Consider the following 18,698-nt stretch of genomic DNA (forward strand, 5'->3'; position numbering starts at 1 on the left):
GATTCTTTCGCACAGTTGATGTTTCCGGAGATTCAGAGGTAGGTGCCGTATTTCGCAGACCTTGTCTCTCCTTCCCTGTCTCCTTATTTACTGTATTTGGTTTCATACTATTATAGACCGTGTTGCCCAGACTTGTAATGTATAGATGCTTATTTACTCAATGACACCGGGTTTTGGGAGTGTATTTATGTCCAGTATTTGTGGGATTTTCTCTTAAACTTAATTATTATATTTTTTGTATTTAAAAGAAATTGTGGGTTATTGATGTTGTCGGCTTGCCTAGTATTGAGATAGGCGCCATCACGACGGGTGAGATTTTGGGTCGTGACAAGACGTCTCTGTACCGATCCGCAAGACTCTACTAAACTCGCTTATGAATCGTAGCACCTATGAACCTAGAGCTCTGATACCAACTTGTCACGACCCAAATTTTTCTCCGTAGGATGTCGTGACGGCGCCTAGTCTCTAAGACTAGGTAAGACTAACATTTACTGAATTAATAGAAGAATTTGACCAACAATTAATAATTATAAAATAGAACCTTATTAAACAACTTATAATTCCCAAAACTGGCAGTACAAGTCATAAGCTCTACTGAGTTTACTAGGAAAATCTTTACATACATTTGTTTGAAATGGAAGTTAAACAGTACAAATACAAAATCAGAGGGTGACTCCAGGCCTGCGAACGTGACGACAGGTTTACCTTGAGTTTCCACAGCTCGACCAGCCATCTAATAATCAACAACAACCATGGCACCTGGATCTGCACAAAAATGTGCATAAGAGTAGTAGGAGTACACCACAGCGGTACCCAGTAAGTATCAAGACTAACCTCGATGAAGTAGTGACGAGGGACAGTCAAGACACCTCCCTGACTAAACATCATGAACAAGTGTGAAGGTGAACTAGCAGAGAAACAATATTAATATAAAGCTACGCAGGATAAAAACACAAAACAATACTTGCAATGATATACTAATAACAACAACATTTAACGGGAAACAGTTAGGTGGTAATGCCGAAAAGTAAGCTGGACAGAGTCTAAGTCCGGTGAAAACAAATAAAGGAAACATAACAACAACTCAATAAGAACAACCGCTTTCACACCATATCTGTTCGAGCATTTTCACGAGGTACCGAACCTCAAAATCATAGCTCACAGGCCCCAATTCTTGAACCCTAATCACTTGGCATCTTGTGCCCACATTACAATTCATAACCGCAAGGACAACTTACATGTCAAGAGAACTACTCTCACATAAAAGGCAAATAGACGAGAGTACATGCAATGGTCAACAACGTTGGGATTCCTCTTCTTAAATTGATAGGGTGATTTAACTATGTGTATTCTTGTGCAAGTGTGCTATAACAGTTCAAGTCAATCGATAAGAGTAGAGATAATGAATGGTACATAAGAAACGATCACCACAAAATGTACAGAGTAATAAAATCAGCAATGAAGTTGAAATAGTGACTAGCACAACAAAATTAGCTACAGAGAGCTGAGCAAATAATGCAATACGGAGAAGGACAATTAATAGTATGCTAAGAAAACAACAATCAAATACAAGTGCACAGAATAAGGGGAAATGATAACAGAGCCCTCCCGAGGTACCGCCTCGTAGTCTCAAATTGTAAATGAGTCACAACAGCACGACAGAAATCTCGTGCGAACAATAACAACCGCACGGGCAGAAACTTCGTGCAACAATAACGACCGCACGGCAGAAACCTCATGCCACAATAACATCCGCACGGCATTAACCTCGTGCCACAATAACATCCGTACGACAGAAAACTCGTTCCACAATAACATCCACACGACAGAAACCTTGTGCCACAATAACATTCGCACGACAGAAACCTCATGCCACAACAACATCCGCACGACATAAACCTCGTGCCACAATAACATTCGCACGACAGAAATCTCGTTCCACAATAACATCCGCACGGCAGAAACCTCGTGCCACACAACACTGAATACCACATCAACACCGACAATAACACAAGAATACAATAATTAATTCAACTCAGGAACTCCAAAACACAAAAATACAGAAGAACTCACTCACAAGGAAAGATACAACAAGATATAATGGTGCAACATAACAATAGCTCAACAAGGAAGAGATACTATGTAGCAATGATCCCACATAAGTACAATTCAACGATAAGAGGGATAACATGAACCAATGACTCCAATTAAGGGTAAGTCAAAAATGATAAGGGATAACAAATCTTCACTTAGGGTGGAACAATTACGGAAAAGATTCAGTAAATTCAATTAAGGATGAGCAGATTATGGAAAAGATAATAATAACTTCAACCAAGGATAAATAATTACGAGAAGGATAACATAGCAATAAAAGAGGCAACAACTTCAATCAAGGCACATAAGAGTATAATCGACAATAAAGGTAGAACATGAAGCAATTAATTCCAAGTAAGCCACGTAAGGGTGAATTTAGTAAATGAGTAATTTAACATGACAAAATAACTTTATATTTAATGGACATAAGAACCTAAGAGCACTAGACGGTCAAATTTCCACAAATAAGTTCGGGCACGTACTCGTCACCTCGCGTACTCGACCTTCACATGACACAATTAGCACAAAAGACTCGAATCCTAAGGGGTAGTTCCCCCCCCACAAAGTTAGGCAAGATACTTACCTCAAAGAAGCTAGACTGTTACTCTAAAATGGCCTTCTCGTGTGAAACAACCTCCGGACGACTCAAATCTAACCAAAATAATTTCAATTCATAAATAAAACTCATAGAAAATAATTCAGGATAATAAAGCTTCAATCTTTAACAAGAACTAAAAGTCAACCCCAGGGCCCACACCTCGGAACCCGACCAAAATTATAAAATCCGAACACCCATTCGATAACGAGTCCAACAATACAAGAATTATCAAAATTCGATATCAATTCATCCTTCAAATTATCATTTTACATTTTGAAAGATTTCTACAAATTTTCCCCAAATTTCTAACTTAATTCACTAATTAAATGATGAGAATAGCAATGGATTCATGAAATATAACAAGATTCGGGTAGAGAACACTTACCCCAATGAGTTGCTTGAAAAACCCACGAACAAATCTCCCAAAATTGAGGTTTACAACTCCAAAAATGAATAAATCCTCAAACCCTTCGAAATATATGATTCTGCCCAGGGATCCCGCTTCCGCGGTCAGCAGGTCGCTTTTGCGGAATTTATCCGCTTCTGCGGAAATGCCTTGCCTCAGACAAAGTCGCTTCTGCAACATCATACGCGCTTCTGCGCGTGCGCTTCTACGCTCAACATCCCGCACCTGCGATTGCGTAGGTACGCCCAAAACATCCGCTTCTGCGATCCTCCCCTTCCAGCCTTGTTCTGCATCTGCGCCTCTTCTCCTCCACACCTGCGATCAACGCATCTGCGCCCAGGGGTCCGCAGGTGCGACCACACCAGAACTCAGCCCAAACCAATCTCACCCAAATATTATCCAATTGATTCGAAGCTCGTCCGAAACTCACCTGAGCCCTCGGACCCCCTCCGAATATACCAACAAATCCTATAACATAACACAGACCCGCTCGAGGTCTCAAATCACATCAAACAACGTTGAAACTACAAATCGCTCCACGAATCAAACTTATCAATTTTCAAATCTTCTAACTTCTAAAACTCGCGCCAAAATATATCAAATCAAACCGGAATGACGCTAAATTTTGCATGCTAGTTCCAAATGACATAACAGAGCTAATCCAACTCTCGGAATTACATTCCGACCTCGATATCACTAAAGTCAACTTTGGGTCAAACCTCTCAATCTTTCAAAACTTTAACTTTTCCAACTTTCGTCAAAATACATCAAATTATCCTACGGACCTCCAAATCCAAATCTGGACACATGCATAAGTCCAAAATCAGTATACGAAACTATTAAAATCATCAAAATGCCATTTTGGAGTCGTCTATACAAAAGCCAAATTCCGGTAAACTCTTTTCATTTAAGCTTCAAAAATTAGAATTGTTCTTTCAATTAAATCCCGAATTATCTGAAAACCAATCTCGACCACACACACAAGTCATAATACACATTACGAAACTTTTTGAGACCTTAAGCCGCCAAACATGGTGCTTATTTCCAAAATAACCGATTGGACCGTTACACATCATTAAGCTGCTTGGGAGAAGGTTAGGATATATTCAACTAAAGGAAAAAATACATAGGCTATGGAGGTCATCAGAAGCTTTAAATCTAATAGATCTAGGTAATGATTTCTATCTTATAAAATTTATTTCACAAGAAAATTACAATAAAGCTCTGCAACAGGGGCTGTGGTTTATTGGTTCACAATATTTATCAGTAAGACAATGAGAGCCAAAATTCAACCCATACAAGGCAAAACCACTCATAGCCATAATATGGATACGATTGCAAGACTTACAAACTGAGTTTTATGACAACACAATTCTATCAAGGATTGGTCAGATGCTGGGAACACTACTTAAAATTGATAATTGCACGGCCCAAGCTAGCAGATGTCGGTATGCAAGGCTCTGTATCCTGGCACCTATAAGCCAAACTCTACCAATATCAGTGCTGCTGGGCACCCATCTCCAATAAATACACTATGAAGACACAAACCCACTATGTACACTGTGTGGATGCTTAGGGCATAAACGAAATCAATGCACAATAAAGAAGGAAACACAAGCAATAATCCCAATAAATGGAGAAAGCACACAACCAGGAACATAAGAAGGACCTTGGAAAATAGTGGTATACCCAAAAAGAAAAGAAAAAGAGCAGGCCAGCAATCAGCAACCATTCCCAGTACCGGTCGTCGACTACAATGCAGCAAGAGAAAATAACAGAAACGATGCAAGCAAGGGAGAAGTAAAAAGAAAAAACTCAAACACGAAAACTCCATCCAACATTAGTAAAAAATGTGAAGAAGAAATCTCTATAGTAAAAAATAATAGGGCAAATCAAACCACCGGAGTAGAAGACACTCCACAGGACCAACATGATTAAACAGCGAGACTAATCAACCTAGTCCCCAAAAACTTTACACAGCATCCACAACCCTCAATCACTCTCTCCCATTAATTTCAAGCCACGTCATTCAAGTCCAAATAGCCATGTGGATTTTACACCACCCCAAAACGAGCACAGGAATATACCTGTAAGTAAAGGATCCACGTGGTGACTCATCAAAAATATGTGGCCAAATCAACACCAAAACACTTACCACATTTCACATCCCCACACACTACCCCTTCCTTGTACTTTCATACTACCCTAAACCTCACTTATGATACTACCAAATCAAGTAATACCTACACGCACACCTACACCCCCCCCTCCCCTCCCAAAAAAAACAATCCTATCAACCCAGCACCCCTACAATCCAAATATAATCTTTCTAGCAAACAAAATTCAAATATCCCACTACTATTACTACACCACTTGAAATAAATATCCCTGCTGAAACAAATATTTCACCCAAATATTTATCCAAAAAAGTACACTTCAAATATATCCAACCCGAATATATCTACCCAAATAAATCAAACCTCGATATAAATAACCCCTCCACAACTAGGCCTCCAATGATCACCACTACCAGTGCATTAAATGCACAGCAGGTGCATACTGCAACTCTAAATCTACCTCTGTCCGATTTGGATTCACAACACTCAATCGCCGGCCGGTCAAATCCCATCAACCCCCATCAAAATGATGACTTCCTACCACTGCCTATAATCACACCCTTATCCCATCTTCACTATTTTACCACTACTTCAAACTAACTCATACTACAACCCAAGGCAGAAATCCTTCAAAACCCTAACTAGGAAAATGCCTTGCTCACCGCTAAGAACCAACGTACGCCGGACCTACGGGAAACCTAGCAAGAGAAATTTCGAGAACGATACTTGTTACCAGCATGCACCTTTCCCAACTCATCACCTCCCACATACATCGGATACCCAAATTCACTCTATCACTCAAACCTTTTACCTCCAAGCCCCTTTTGTTCCGATGAGGTACAACCACCCTATGAGCGGCTATTACAACCCCTATCAATTCCCACTAGCCTAAGAAAATAATCTCCACCTACACCACCAACAATTCTACAGCTAAACACTCCAAGCACCACTACCTCAATCACAGGAGAAAGCCCCATCCCAAAACTTCCCACGACACTGGAATTACGACTTCATGATACAACAAGTGACACTGTTGATTGAGAACACGGCCACACTGTCCCACTATGTCTCCCAAGGGCAACATTCCAACATGAGCATGCAACATGCACACCAACTACTGCAAGTTCAAGAATTTATCACCCTGGAACTCAACAACCAGATTCTAGACATGCAAGCAGCGACAACCACCCAATAGGCAACAGATCCACCACAACGATGGAATACGCCCCCACCACCCAACTCATGGAGCTCATCACCAACTATGGTTCTCCATCTCGCTTTGCTAGAACCATATGAGGAAGAACAGGTTCTTCCACCCCTACCACAGTTTCTCCTAGAGGAGTAACAACGACTGGAAATACCACCATCACTACCAGAGACAACAGACATAGGACCTTTTCAGGAAAGCATCCTCGGTCAAGTTATCTGGAACATCATAATAATGGAGCCACTAACCCTCACCCTGACCCAAAACTCTGAAAGAAAATTCCTCATCAGTGTTTCACCGTTGGTTATGAAGTTGGTTATAAACATGAGGATATACCCCATAGATCCCTTATCTTACTCCATTGTGATGGTTCCAACTACGAGGGAGCAAGTACTACCACCAGAAAATTCCAACGACCTGCAACTGTCTCTTGCTCTGAATCCCATTAAGGCTCATCGAGAGAGATCAACAACCCAAAGCAGTCCTTTAATGAAGATACTCTTATGGAATTGTAGAGGAGCCAATGGAGCTGACTTTTGGAGGAACCTCAGAGAAGTTCTCTCATGGAATAACCCAACTATGGTCTGTCTCAATGAAACAAAAATGAAGGAGCCAGCCCACGAGGCATTAATGCTGAAGTTAGGGTTCACTAACATGCTCCATGTAGATACTATTGGCTGCTTAGGTGGGATGATTATACTGTGCAGGGAACATGAAATTGCTCAGGTGGACCCCATTGCTGTCACCAACTAGAAGATACATGTAAATGTCTAGGTAAGTCCATCAAGCGAACCCTAGATTCTTTCAATGGTTTATGCTAGTACTAGGTTTAACAACAAAAAAATATTATGGGAAAACTTAGAGCAACTATCTGTATCCCATGCACAACCTTGGATTTTATGTGGGGATTTTAATAAAATTACATCTGCCGCTGATAAATTCGGTGATAACTCTATTAATAATAATCGTGCCAATGCACTGCTAACTTGCCTCCAAAATATCAATATGGTTTATCTGGGCATTACGGGATCCAGATTCACCTGGTCAAACCTAATGAGTATTAGAAGCACCTTAATTATTGAAAGCTTAGACCGCTTATATGCAAACCCCTCATGACTTAGTCTACACCCCGACTCCATAATCACACACCTCCATCGAACTCATTCATACCATTTCCCACTATTGTTATCCCTTTCAAAAACATCGAGACCTAAAAATTTATTTTAGCTGGAAACTCTGTGGTTTAGCTACCCGAATTTTAACAACATTGTTAACCACCACTGGAACCATTCCTTCATATACCATAACGCTCTAAAAAGTTTTATAAACCATGTCAAAGAATGGAACAAGTCTACTTTTGGAAATATATTCCACAAAAAAAAAGTTCTACTAGCAAGGCTAGTTGATCTTCAAAAAATGGACAATACCACTGAATCGTACTTTCACCAAAATCTTGAAAATGACATTCGTGCCCAATATAATTTATTCCTGAAAAATGAAGAAGATATTTGAAAACTAAAATCTCACGTGCAATGGAATAATGAGGGCGACGCTAACACTAAGTTCTTCCACACTTCTACTATCCAAAGGAGAAGACGAAATATGATACTAGAATTAAATGATTCTATAGGTAACTGGACCTACGATCATAAAGAAATTAATTTAATAATCTCAAATCACTACAATGTTATTTACTCAACTTAGCTTACTTATAGCAACAATATACATCACGAACTTTATGAGTATGCTCTCTCAGAAGAAGACAATATCCAACTATCTAGGACCATTTCAGAGGTAGAAATAAGTCGGGCCGTTAATTCCTTCAAACCTCTTAAAGCCCCTGGGCCAGATGAGTTACATCCAATTTTCTTTCAAAAACACTGGAATTCTACCAGGCCCGCTGTAATCCAAATTTGTAAAGATGCTTTTGAATCAGCAGTTATCTCAAGTGAGATAAATACCACCTTTATCATGCTCATTCCAAAGGTTAAAAACCCTGAGCACATATCTCAATATAGACCAATCAGGCTCCGCAACACTGTTTATAAAGCCATAACGAAGATTATTATTAATAGGATGCGCCCATTCCTCAAACACCTAATTAGTCCTAATCAGTGCAGTTTCTTTTCGGGAAGAAGGGTTGTTGATAGCGCAATCATAGTTCAAGAAGCAATCCACTCTTTCAAATGCATGTCCGGACGTAGGGGTAACATAATGCTTAAACTAGACCTTGAAAAAGTTTTTGACAGACTTGAATGGTCTTTCATCCGCAAATCACTCCACAACTTAGGCTTTCCCACCAACCTTATTAACCTAATCATGAATTGTATCTCTTCCTCCTCCATTTCTATCATGATAAATGGTAAGCACATAAAATTCTTTGAACTATCGAGAGGAATACGCCAAGGAGATACCCTCTCTCCCTACATCTTCATCATATGTATGCAGTCTTTATCCCACCAAATTGACCAAGCAACACTCAACGGAGACTGGATGCCTGTCAAGATCAGCAGATCTGGACCACTCGTCTCACACCTGCTTTTTGCGGACGACCTTATCTTATTCTCTCATGCTGACCTACAAAAAGCCAACATTATTATAATTATATTCAATTCCCTTCATTTCTAGTCAGGGAAAAATTAACTTCGCCAAATCCAAAGTATTCTTCTCCAAAACTGTTCCTATAAACACACAAGATTGTTTAACTAGTGCTCTAAACATCTGCTAGTCCACCAATTTTAGTAAATACCTTGGCTTCCACCTAACTAATCACTTCCCCAAAGGCAAGGATTAGCAATTCATCATCGATAAAATGAACAACAAACTATCAGGCTGAAAAGCAAAAACTCTCAACATGGCAGGAAGAACTACCCTTATACACTCTGTCCTGGCCACCATCCCCAACTACTACATGCAAAACCATCTCCTACCAATCTTCACTAGGAATCACATAGACCGTATCCAACAAAACTTTCTTTGGGGATGAACTCCGGAAAAAAAAAAAAAAAAGTCCACCTTGTTAACTGAGAGACAGTACAACAACAACAACAACAATCCAGTGAAATCCCACTAGTGGGATCTGGGGAGGGTAGTGTGTATGCAGACCTTACCCCTACCCCGAAGAGGTAGAGGGGCAAACTGAGAGACAGTAATCACAACAAAATCACTTGGGGGACTGGGACTATATAAAACAATGTATAAAATTCTTGCAATACTAGCAGGGTTACTATGACGTTTCCATAGGAGTGCAAACTCCTTGTGGGCAAGAATTCTTTAAGAAAAATATGTTCAGCATTGACGACCAGGGACATACAAGGCCAAGCCATCTAATTCATACGTATGGAAAAGTATGTCCAAAGACGTTGGCCTCTTCCACGCAGGCTTCTCTTGGAACTTAGGAGATGTAACAAGCATCAACCTTTAGAATGATAACTGGATCCCAAATCATAACTGTCTCTGCAACTCGATCCAGGGTCCTCTATACCACACGGAGGAGTAACTGACAATATCTAACCATTCGGGGTTTCTCGACAGATTAGCTTTTTTCTTATATCTTGATACAATAGAACAAATCAAACGCATTTATATCCCATTCTCAACCAACACACCAGACCAATCATTCTGGAACCAAACATCACTTGACAATTTTACCACCAAGTCAGCCTATTTGCTCCAGCTCCAAATCACTAACCAACTTCCATCGCACACCCCTGCAAATAGCTCTTGGATTTGGCAATTCAAGTATTTAAATAAGTTAATATTTTTCTTGTGGCTACTTGTACACCATAAAATCCCTACTAGGGATTTTTTGTACAAAAAAAATATACTTCAATCAAACTTTTGCCAATTCTGCCTAGACATAGTGGAGGACATAAACCACATCTTCTTTACGTGCAAACATTCCTACTACTTTTGGACCTTGTTCAATTTATGCATTCCTCAAGCACAAAACCTTGCCAATTGGCTGAAGGATAGGTGCAACAAAGACACCAATATTCCCACACCAAATGCCTCCTTTAAAACTCCCCTACTCCACCCTACTGCCTTTCATCCTCTGGAACATATGGATTAATAGGAACTCTAACCTCTTCAACTATACTTCAACTACAACATGCCACAGAACATTATACTACAAGTAGCAGAATTCATATCACTCACTCCGACTACAATAACCTCAAACCCCAGACAATAAGTACCAATAAAGTGGTTACCACCACCTACGAGCCTTTACAAGCTAAACATTGATGGTGCTTATGATCCAAATAGCCAAACCAGTAGTACTGGGGGACTCATAAGAGACCACAATAGTTCACGGGTCGTGGGTTTTGCATAGAAGGCGACTGCAATATCCGCCCTTCATGTTGAGTTGCTTGCACTACTAGTGGGATTGGAATTATCATTCACAAAAATCTCTTTAGTGAAAACAGATTCATAAGTATTATGTAATTTATTTAAGGTTGAACAATACCGATACTCACATCTCCTTAATGATTGCAATTTTCTTCTTGATGATGTTGGATTAGAGGCTATAACTCATATATATCAGGAAGGCAACTATGTGGCTGACGCTCTAGCAAAATAAAGACGATCCATGCAACTATTAACAACGGAGGGAGACAATACAATATTCTGGAAAACTTCTCGAGGCTTTGTTTTAAATGCTTTCAATAAAGACAGATTGGGGAGAATCGCTATGCGATCTACCCCTATATTATGTAATAACTGAACTTCTTATGCTTTTAATTATAAATTACTCCTTTCATTAGAAAGAAAAGTAAGGAAGGTGAAAGACCACGGCAGCTCTACAACTTTTAGTGTCATATTTTCCAAAATCAAGTTGTGTATCGTTCGATTTGCAACCCCTACTACGTTCGACTTTATAATATTTACTATATTTCAGACGTTTTGAATATATTCCCTTCCCGAAATGGGAGTAGGGAGAAAGGAAAGTGCACTCCATCAATTAAAATGCCATGTCATAAGACCAAAAGCATACCACTTTCTTGTTCAAGAATTTCTTAAGATTAAGGTTCGAAAGAATGAGACGACAATAATGAAGTATGAGTCTAAAACACTATATGTGGAGTTGCCTTGACTGGCAATTTTGGACGTACGAATGGAATCGCAAGGTGTATATAAGGAGTATAGCTTCCTTAGCAAGGAATTTCAAGTATCTAACCTACTAGAAAGACAAATCCCTAGCAGATCTTGTCCATTAAGAACGTAGGCCTAATTTTCTCTGTTCGTCTTTACTCTTGTTGGTTGAAAAATTAGAAGGGTTTGAAAATGGCAATGCAATTGACCAATGAGGCTTAAAGATTTATTAGACCAATCACTTTTTGTCAAACCCTTCAACTTTCGTAAAAACTTTATTAAGTCTTGCATGGGTCAAGTCATGCGGCTCAGCCCTTGGCCCTTCCTCTTGACTTTAGTTTTCTCTCACTGGTACTATTTTCGGTCCACTTTTACTGATTTTTTAATCTTTTTTTATGATCTATAATATTTGATTTTTTAGATTTCAAAAAAGAATTAATTTTTTTTTTCAAAGTTTCCTTTGGAGTAAAGAGTCTAAGAATAGTTTGTTATATTTCCAATGAGCAAATTAAGGTTAATATAATTAATTTCATTGTTAATTAATGTTAAAAGGTGAATTCCTTAATATGTGTGAAAAGTACCAAAAATATCGAGAATAATATTTATCCAATATATGAATTAAGTGTAAGTAACATCTTCGAGAAAAGTCAAAAAAGGTCATTGATTGTCCCAAATATTTCATGCAAAGATTTGCTATAGCAACAAATCACTTTACTTTGTTTAGACCTACTTTAGTTATTGATTTCTACTTCAAGTTGTCTACACATGGTTACTTCCTTGTAACTTTCTAATTTGTTGGTTATTATTGCACAATGATTGTTGTATTTCCTATGTTATTGTTTTAATTTTGGCATAGCTATTACTCTAACGAGTGCGTTACTGGTTACAGGGAGCAGTGGCAAGCCACATTGGTCTAAAGATGATCAATATTGAAAATATTGAAGTGTGTGATCAATTTATCTAAAAAGCTTAAATTATTAAAAAGAGTAATATTTAATTATTTAATTATATTATGCCTCAACACGCTCTCTCACGTTAGTGGCGAAACTAGAAATTTCTCCAACAATATTTCAACTTGAAAGAAGTAAAAAGAATTCCCCGACAAATTAAGGGTGTTCGATATATATGTTATATACCTCAAAATCCTAATATTTTACTTATATATACAGTGTAATTTTCCGACGAATGATGATCAATTGACCAGCCTTACAAGAGTGTAGCTTCGCCCCTACCTCAAGTATGAGCTTGGTTCTTTTTTATGAGAAGGTAGGTTATTAATGAGAATCAAATAGTGCTGGGGAATCAACTGTAATTGGAAAAATTCACCTAATTAATTAATTAGATTTTTTAAACTTAAATAAAATACTTTTATCCCACGCCTCAGACATTTATTTTCATAAAATGAAAGAGAAAAAAGAAAAGAATAAAGACAAAGTCAAGAAACTCCTAAAAATATTTTTAAATTCAACATAAAAAGTACGAGTCTCTCTGACGATTGAAAGCAAAGTCAAAGATGATACTCCGTAAAACCTAGTATATATTTGCCAAATATGTGCTTCTGTCGTATTACTAAAAATGTGCAGTATATCAGAAGTTTAAGAATCAATAATTCTTATCAAGAAGTTGGCGAGTATACTAGAATATTCTTAGAATTAATGAGTTTCATAATCAACAAAGAGGTCTCCATACGGCATCTGATTGAAGGTCCACAAGAAATGTTCTAGTTACATCGATCCCTATACTTTTTTTCACGTTAATTAGGCAATATTTTGGATCATATTTGCAATCCTGAATCACGTATAATCACATAGAATATTGGTTGCTAAAGATATATATGTACACCACACAGACAAGAACATATTACAATGACTATCTATTTTTTAAATAATTAACTGACACCTAAGGGCATATGCAATTCAGGATTTGATTAATCTTACGGGCTGGAATTTGGGATTTCACTATAATTCATTTAATTTATTGAGTTCAAAATAAGATATTTGTACTTGACTAATAAAAGTTAGAACCAAAACTAATCAGTTCGGATGAATCCATAAAATAATGCCCTACATCCACCATGCTTAAGGGAGAAAAAAGGGCAAAGGAAACAAGAAGGAAATAATGTGTTACGACCCTCCTAAGCTTAAATTTATGTCAATATTTGTGACTAGAAATAGTTTGGAGTTCGAGATCAGGATCTGTTTCATGTCTTTGGAATTCTTTAAGAGATTATGGACCCTTTGAGGGTACAAAGTGGCGGTTTAGAGTTTAGACGAAGTAAACTTTGAATAATTAGTCAATCATGTAGTAATAGTTGTTGTGTACTTATGACATAAGAGCAACAGAAATACATGTTGTTCTAGAAGCATCAAAGACTGTATGTCTAACTTAATTTAGATAGCTTGACATCTTAGATAAATCTCATATCGATGATTCACAGATATTATGTAATTTATTTAAGATTGAACAACCGCGATTCTCACATCTCCTTAATGATTGCAGTTTTCTTCTTGATGCTATTGGATCGGAGTCTATAAACCGCATTTACAGGGAAGGCAACTATGTGGCTGACGCTCTAGCAAAGTATGGACGCACCATGCAATCAACAACGATGGAGGAAGACAACATAATCTACTGGAAAATTCCACAGGCCTTTGTTTTACATGCTTTCAATAAAGACAGACCGGGGACAATCGCTATGCGATCTATCCCTATGTTATGTATCAACAATAACTAGAATTGTTTTAGTGCTTTAATATAAATTATTCCTTTCCTTAGCACAAAAAAAAAAAAAAAAATCTCATATTGACAAAACACGGGAGATATGCTGGGTATATAAGTAAGTAGGCCTTAGACCCTAGTGATTAAAGACGGAGCTAGTTCATTAGGTGCGAGTTCGGTCAAACCTAGTCACTTTTGCTTAAACATTGTATTTATAATAGAAAATTTATTAAATATATATAAATATTTAATTACAAACCCAATGACTTAGACGAGTTAGGTTCCGTAATAATTTCAGAACTCATAAAATTAAAATTTTGGCTCCGCCTCTGTTAGTGACGCATTTTAAAATCGTACGAGCCTAAACCCAAAGCGGAAAATATCATTAGTCTATCTATTATAATTGACTATCCCAATCTATTAAATAGGCTGTTCGCTTATAGAACCACCTCTTATCTCAACTTGGCTTCTTAATATATACTAATAATCTACTCCTTCTTCTTATATAATTCATACAAGCTTTACTTGCATACGTGTACTGTCGTCGACCATCATCAAACCACATCACAAAAAGTTGACTATTTCCCACCAGCCTTTTTCTCCGTGGACAAGTTCAACTCTTTCTAACAATACGAAACCGGCATTATTAAAAGCCTACATACAAATGCTATACATATTATATGCAAGTAGTGGATTATTAAATTTGCATGGAAAATAAAATTTATGATTGTTTATTGCTTTTGTCTCGTTTTATTATCAACTTTATCACTCCATTGACTTGCTCCCTTTAAATATTATTGTCACCTTATATTTTCTAGTATTTGCCTTAAACAAGTGTGCTTTTCCCCTCATTTTCACCACCTCTTCCTCCTCATCTACTATTGCCTGTAACTTCTTAACTTCTTCTCAATAATTGACTCTTCATTTCCAAATGGATCCACCGGAACACCCCGCCGGAAAGTCGCCGAAAAGAGAGCTCCAAGGCCCCCGGCCAACACCTCTTAAAGTACGTAAAGATTCACATAAGATAAGAAAACCGCCGGTGGTGCCACATCAGCAACACCACCAGCTACCACCTCAAGCTCCGCCACAACCGCCAGTTATAATATACACCGTGTCCCCTAAGGTAATCCATGCAAACCCTAGTGAGTTCATGACATTAGTCCAAAGACTCACTGGACCGGGACCAGATTCCTCGTCCTCATTTTCCTCCTCGTCCTCTTCATTCCCTTTTCAACAAAATATGAATATCGGTGCGATATCTCCAGCAGCTAGGTTTGCTTCGATAGAGAAAACAAGAACCCTAGAAGGGAAAAAACCACAAATTTGTGACATTGAAATGGTTGAAGGGATAGAGACAAATAGAGAAGTCGAAAGAAGTAGTGGACTTTTTCCAGGTATTTTATCTCCAAATCCAGCTTCTCTTCCACCTATACCATCAAATTTCTTCTCACCACTATCTGATCCAAATCCTCTTGGATTTTTCAATGATTTAAGTCCTGTATTACACAGTAACAGGAATTATTTTGGACATAGTTACTTGTCTAGCCCTTCAAATTTTATTTCACCTAGAATAATTCTGTCTCCAGGTACTCCATCTTTAGACCTTTTCAGTAACCTCTTTGATATTTAACAATATATTGAGAAAGAAACACAAATATGGAGACTTCTGCTCGAATGTCACATTTCAAGTCTATGGAGTTCCAATTATTGTAAAGGGTGACATTCACTGGGAAGACTTCTCATTGGTAGGAAGTTCTTTATCTTTTTTTTTCCTCACGAAAATTGAGGAGAAGCACTCTTGGGTCATATATAGAATTTCTATTTCTCCGTTGTGATACACGTAACACATATTAGTGTCTTTGATACCAACATTGTTTTTGGTAATATAATTTTTGGCTTGTAATTTCTCAACACAACATCCGTAATCTATTAAATTCACCTCCTTGTTTCCTTGCGATTATATCGGAATATATTGTAGGGTGCTTTTCAAAATTGGAATAAAGTAAAAAATGAAGACAAAGTCTTTGGCAGTTTGGATTATCGATATGACAAATTAAATTTATTTCTTTTTGAGATTTTGACTTAAGCTTAAAATAAATAAATAAAAGAATCAAAAAGCGAAAAGTTTGTTGGCCAGCTTAGCTAAAAAAATGATGTTTGATATTTGTGGGCTGGCAAAAGATAGATTCATCTACTTCGCTTTTTAGTCGAATTCCTAGGAAACATATTGTATACAATAATAACGCAAGTACGCAGCTTTGAAGAGACTTCTATTTGACATAATAATTATTTACTGAGTCAAACGTGTAAAACTGAAACAAAAACATCGTTTTATGGGATACATGTAATGGCTTTGTTAAGCAGTATGCATTAAATTCGATTTATAAATAGATTAGTTTTATTTCAGAATTTGTTTTCACTTATATGTTCTATCTTTGGTATGAAATGATAAGCAACAGTAACTTTTCTCAATTATCCCGCGAGGGTTATGTGGGCTATGTAGATCCGGCCCATTTTTCTACAAAGATCCACTCAACTTGCCAAGTTTTTTAGCCCATGTAAACATGAAGCCCAAGCTAATTCTAGTCCAAAAGATTGAACAGCTTTAGATTAATTGCAGACCAGCAAATATTATCCGAAATAGTTCCATATTAAACATTTTTATTCAGCTGTATCACTACTAGAAATCCGGTAAAAATCGACCAAAAAAACCGACCAAAAAAACCGACCAACGTTGGTCGGTAATGGCAAAAAACCGATCAAAACGCGATCATTTACGTGTGGACGGTATTTTTGTGGTCGGAAAGGCATACCGACCAACTTTGGCCGGTCAATTAAATTCAAAAAAAAAAAATGCAAAAAAAAAGACCAAAATTGGTCGGTATTTTAATTATGTAATAAAAAAATTCACCATCTGGGAATCGAACCGGGATCTGTAATGTGGCATGATACTATTCTACCACTAGATCATTGGTACATTTTGTTTTAAGACTGTCTTTTATTTGATTTATACTCTTTAATTGTATTTTCGCACGAAAATAACCGACCAAAGTTGGTCAGTTTTATTAAAAAGTAAAATTACCGACCAAAGTTGGTCGATTTTTTTAAATGACCGGCCGAATTAACCGACCAATTTTGGTCATTTTTTTAATATTAATTTTTATTTATTTTAATTGAAAAATCGACCAAAGTTGATCGGTTTCTTGAAAAATAAATTTTGCGGGACTCAAAAATAGTTTCTTGCATTTTTTCGCCAAAGGAAACCGACCAAAGTTGGTCGGTTTCGTAAAATAAAATATTTTGAAAAACCGACCAACTTTAGTCGGTCTTTTGGTCGATTTTTTGTCCGACCAAAGTTGATCGGTCGACCTTGGTTAATTTTTGACGAATTTCTAGTAGTGTGTTTCAACGTCAAACAAACTTCCTTTTGAGTTCTTTCTTTACATATTCTAATTATCGAAAAATAATCGAGGTTTGTTTGAACTATGGCATAGTATCATATATATTAGAGTGTAACATCATACAAACTACTTTAGGAAGGCGCGTATCTAGCACTATATCTTCAACTGAACCGATAACTTTCGAGGCAGGGTATGAATTTATGGATAAAAAATTATTGAAATTGTAAGAAATAGTGAATATGAACCCATAACTTTGAAAATATGATGAGTTCAATGCTAAAAATCTTAAATACTGAACCCATAAAATCTATATTCAATCTTTTCGTTTGGTTATAACTTGATTATGTATGTGATGTACAGCGATAAGTTGTCTAATCCATTGAAAATGTCATAGAAAGAAGAGCAAAAGGAGAAAACATCTTATGTCAAATAAGTATACACCGACCAGATAACTATCAGGATTCCTTAATTAAATTAAATAAATATCGTAAGAGATCTTTCCTTTGAATTAATTTTCAATAAAACGAAAACACCAAATACAGTATTTTCTTATTGCCGACAATTATCTGCGTGGGTTCAGCCCGAAAATCTGCAGGTTTGTTACGTTCGATATCTAAGAAATTTTTAAAGGAAAGAATACAATATTTCTTTTTTAGAATACAACATTTTGGAGGGGGCTATCAGGATGTTTCCCAACAACTGTCGAGTTGATGCTTGGAAGAATATGAAAAAAATTCTCTAATAGTAATAACTACCAAATATTGAGAAATACTATTCTTTTCATTCCAATTAAAATCAAATCTTTTTTTCTTAGTTATGTACATTTACAGATAACATTACGTGACAATTTTATTATATTATGTCATCCCATGCATTAAAAGTTCCTATTGTTTTTGACTTATTTGAATAACTGTGTTCCTAAATTATATGGATCCACATACTATCCTCCGTCTAATCTAGTATACTCTGTATATTGAAAATTATTTGGAAGCTAGAAATCTGTTGATCAATTTATACCACGACGGGACAGTTTTGTTGATACATTCCTTTTGAGAATCCT

General features: G+C 37.1%; 1 protein-coding gene across 1 annotated transcript; it reads left to right on the plus strand.

Annotated features, from left to right (window-relative positions):
• Positions 1-15,068: 15,068 nt before the first annotated feature.
• LOC104090956 (protein MKS1-like) lies at positions 15,069-16,229 on the plus strand. Its single transcript, XM_009596178.4, has one exon. It carries the CDS (start codon positions 15,166-15,168, stop codon positions 15,865-15,867), a length of 702 nt encoding a protein of 233 aa, XP_009594473.1. The 5' UTR covers positions 15,069-15,165; the 3' UTR covers positions 15,868-16,229.
• The last annotated feature ends 2,469 nt before the right edge of the window (positions 16,230-18,698 follow it).

This window comes from Nicotiana tomentosiformis, chromosome 6 (assembly GCF_000390325.3).
Source record: "Nicotiana tomentosiformis chromosome 6, ASM39032v3, whole genome shotgun sequence".
Taxonomy (NCBI): Eukaryota; Viridiplantae; Streptophyta; class Magnoliopsida; order Solanales; family Solanaceae; genus Nicotiana; species Nicotiana tomentosiformis.

Excerpts from the sequence above, each read along its gene's own strand:
- LOC104090956 (XM_009596178.4), top strand. The coding sequence starts at position 15,166 with ATGGATCCACCGGAACACCCCGCCGGAAAGTCGCCGAAAAGAGAGCTC.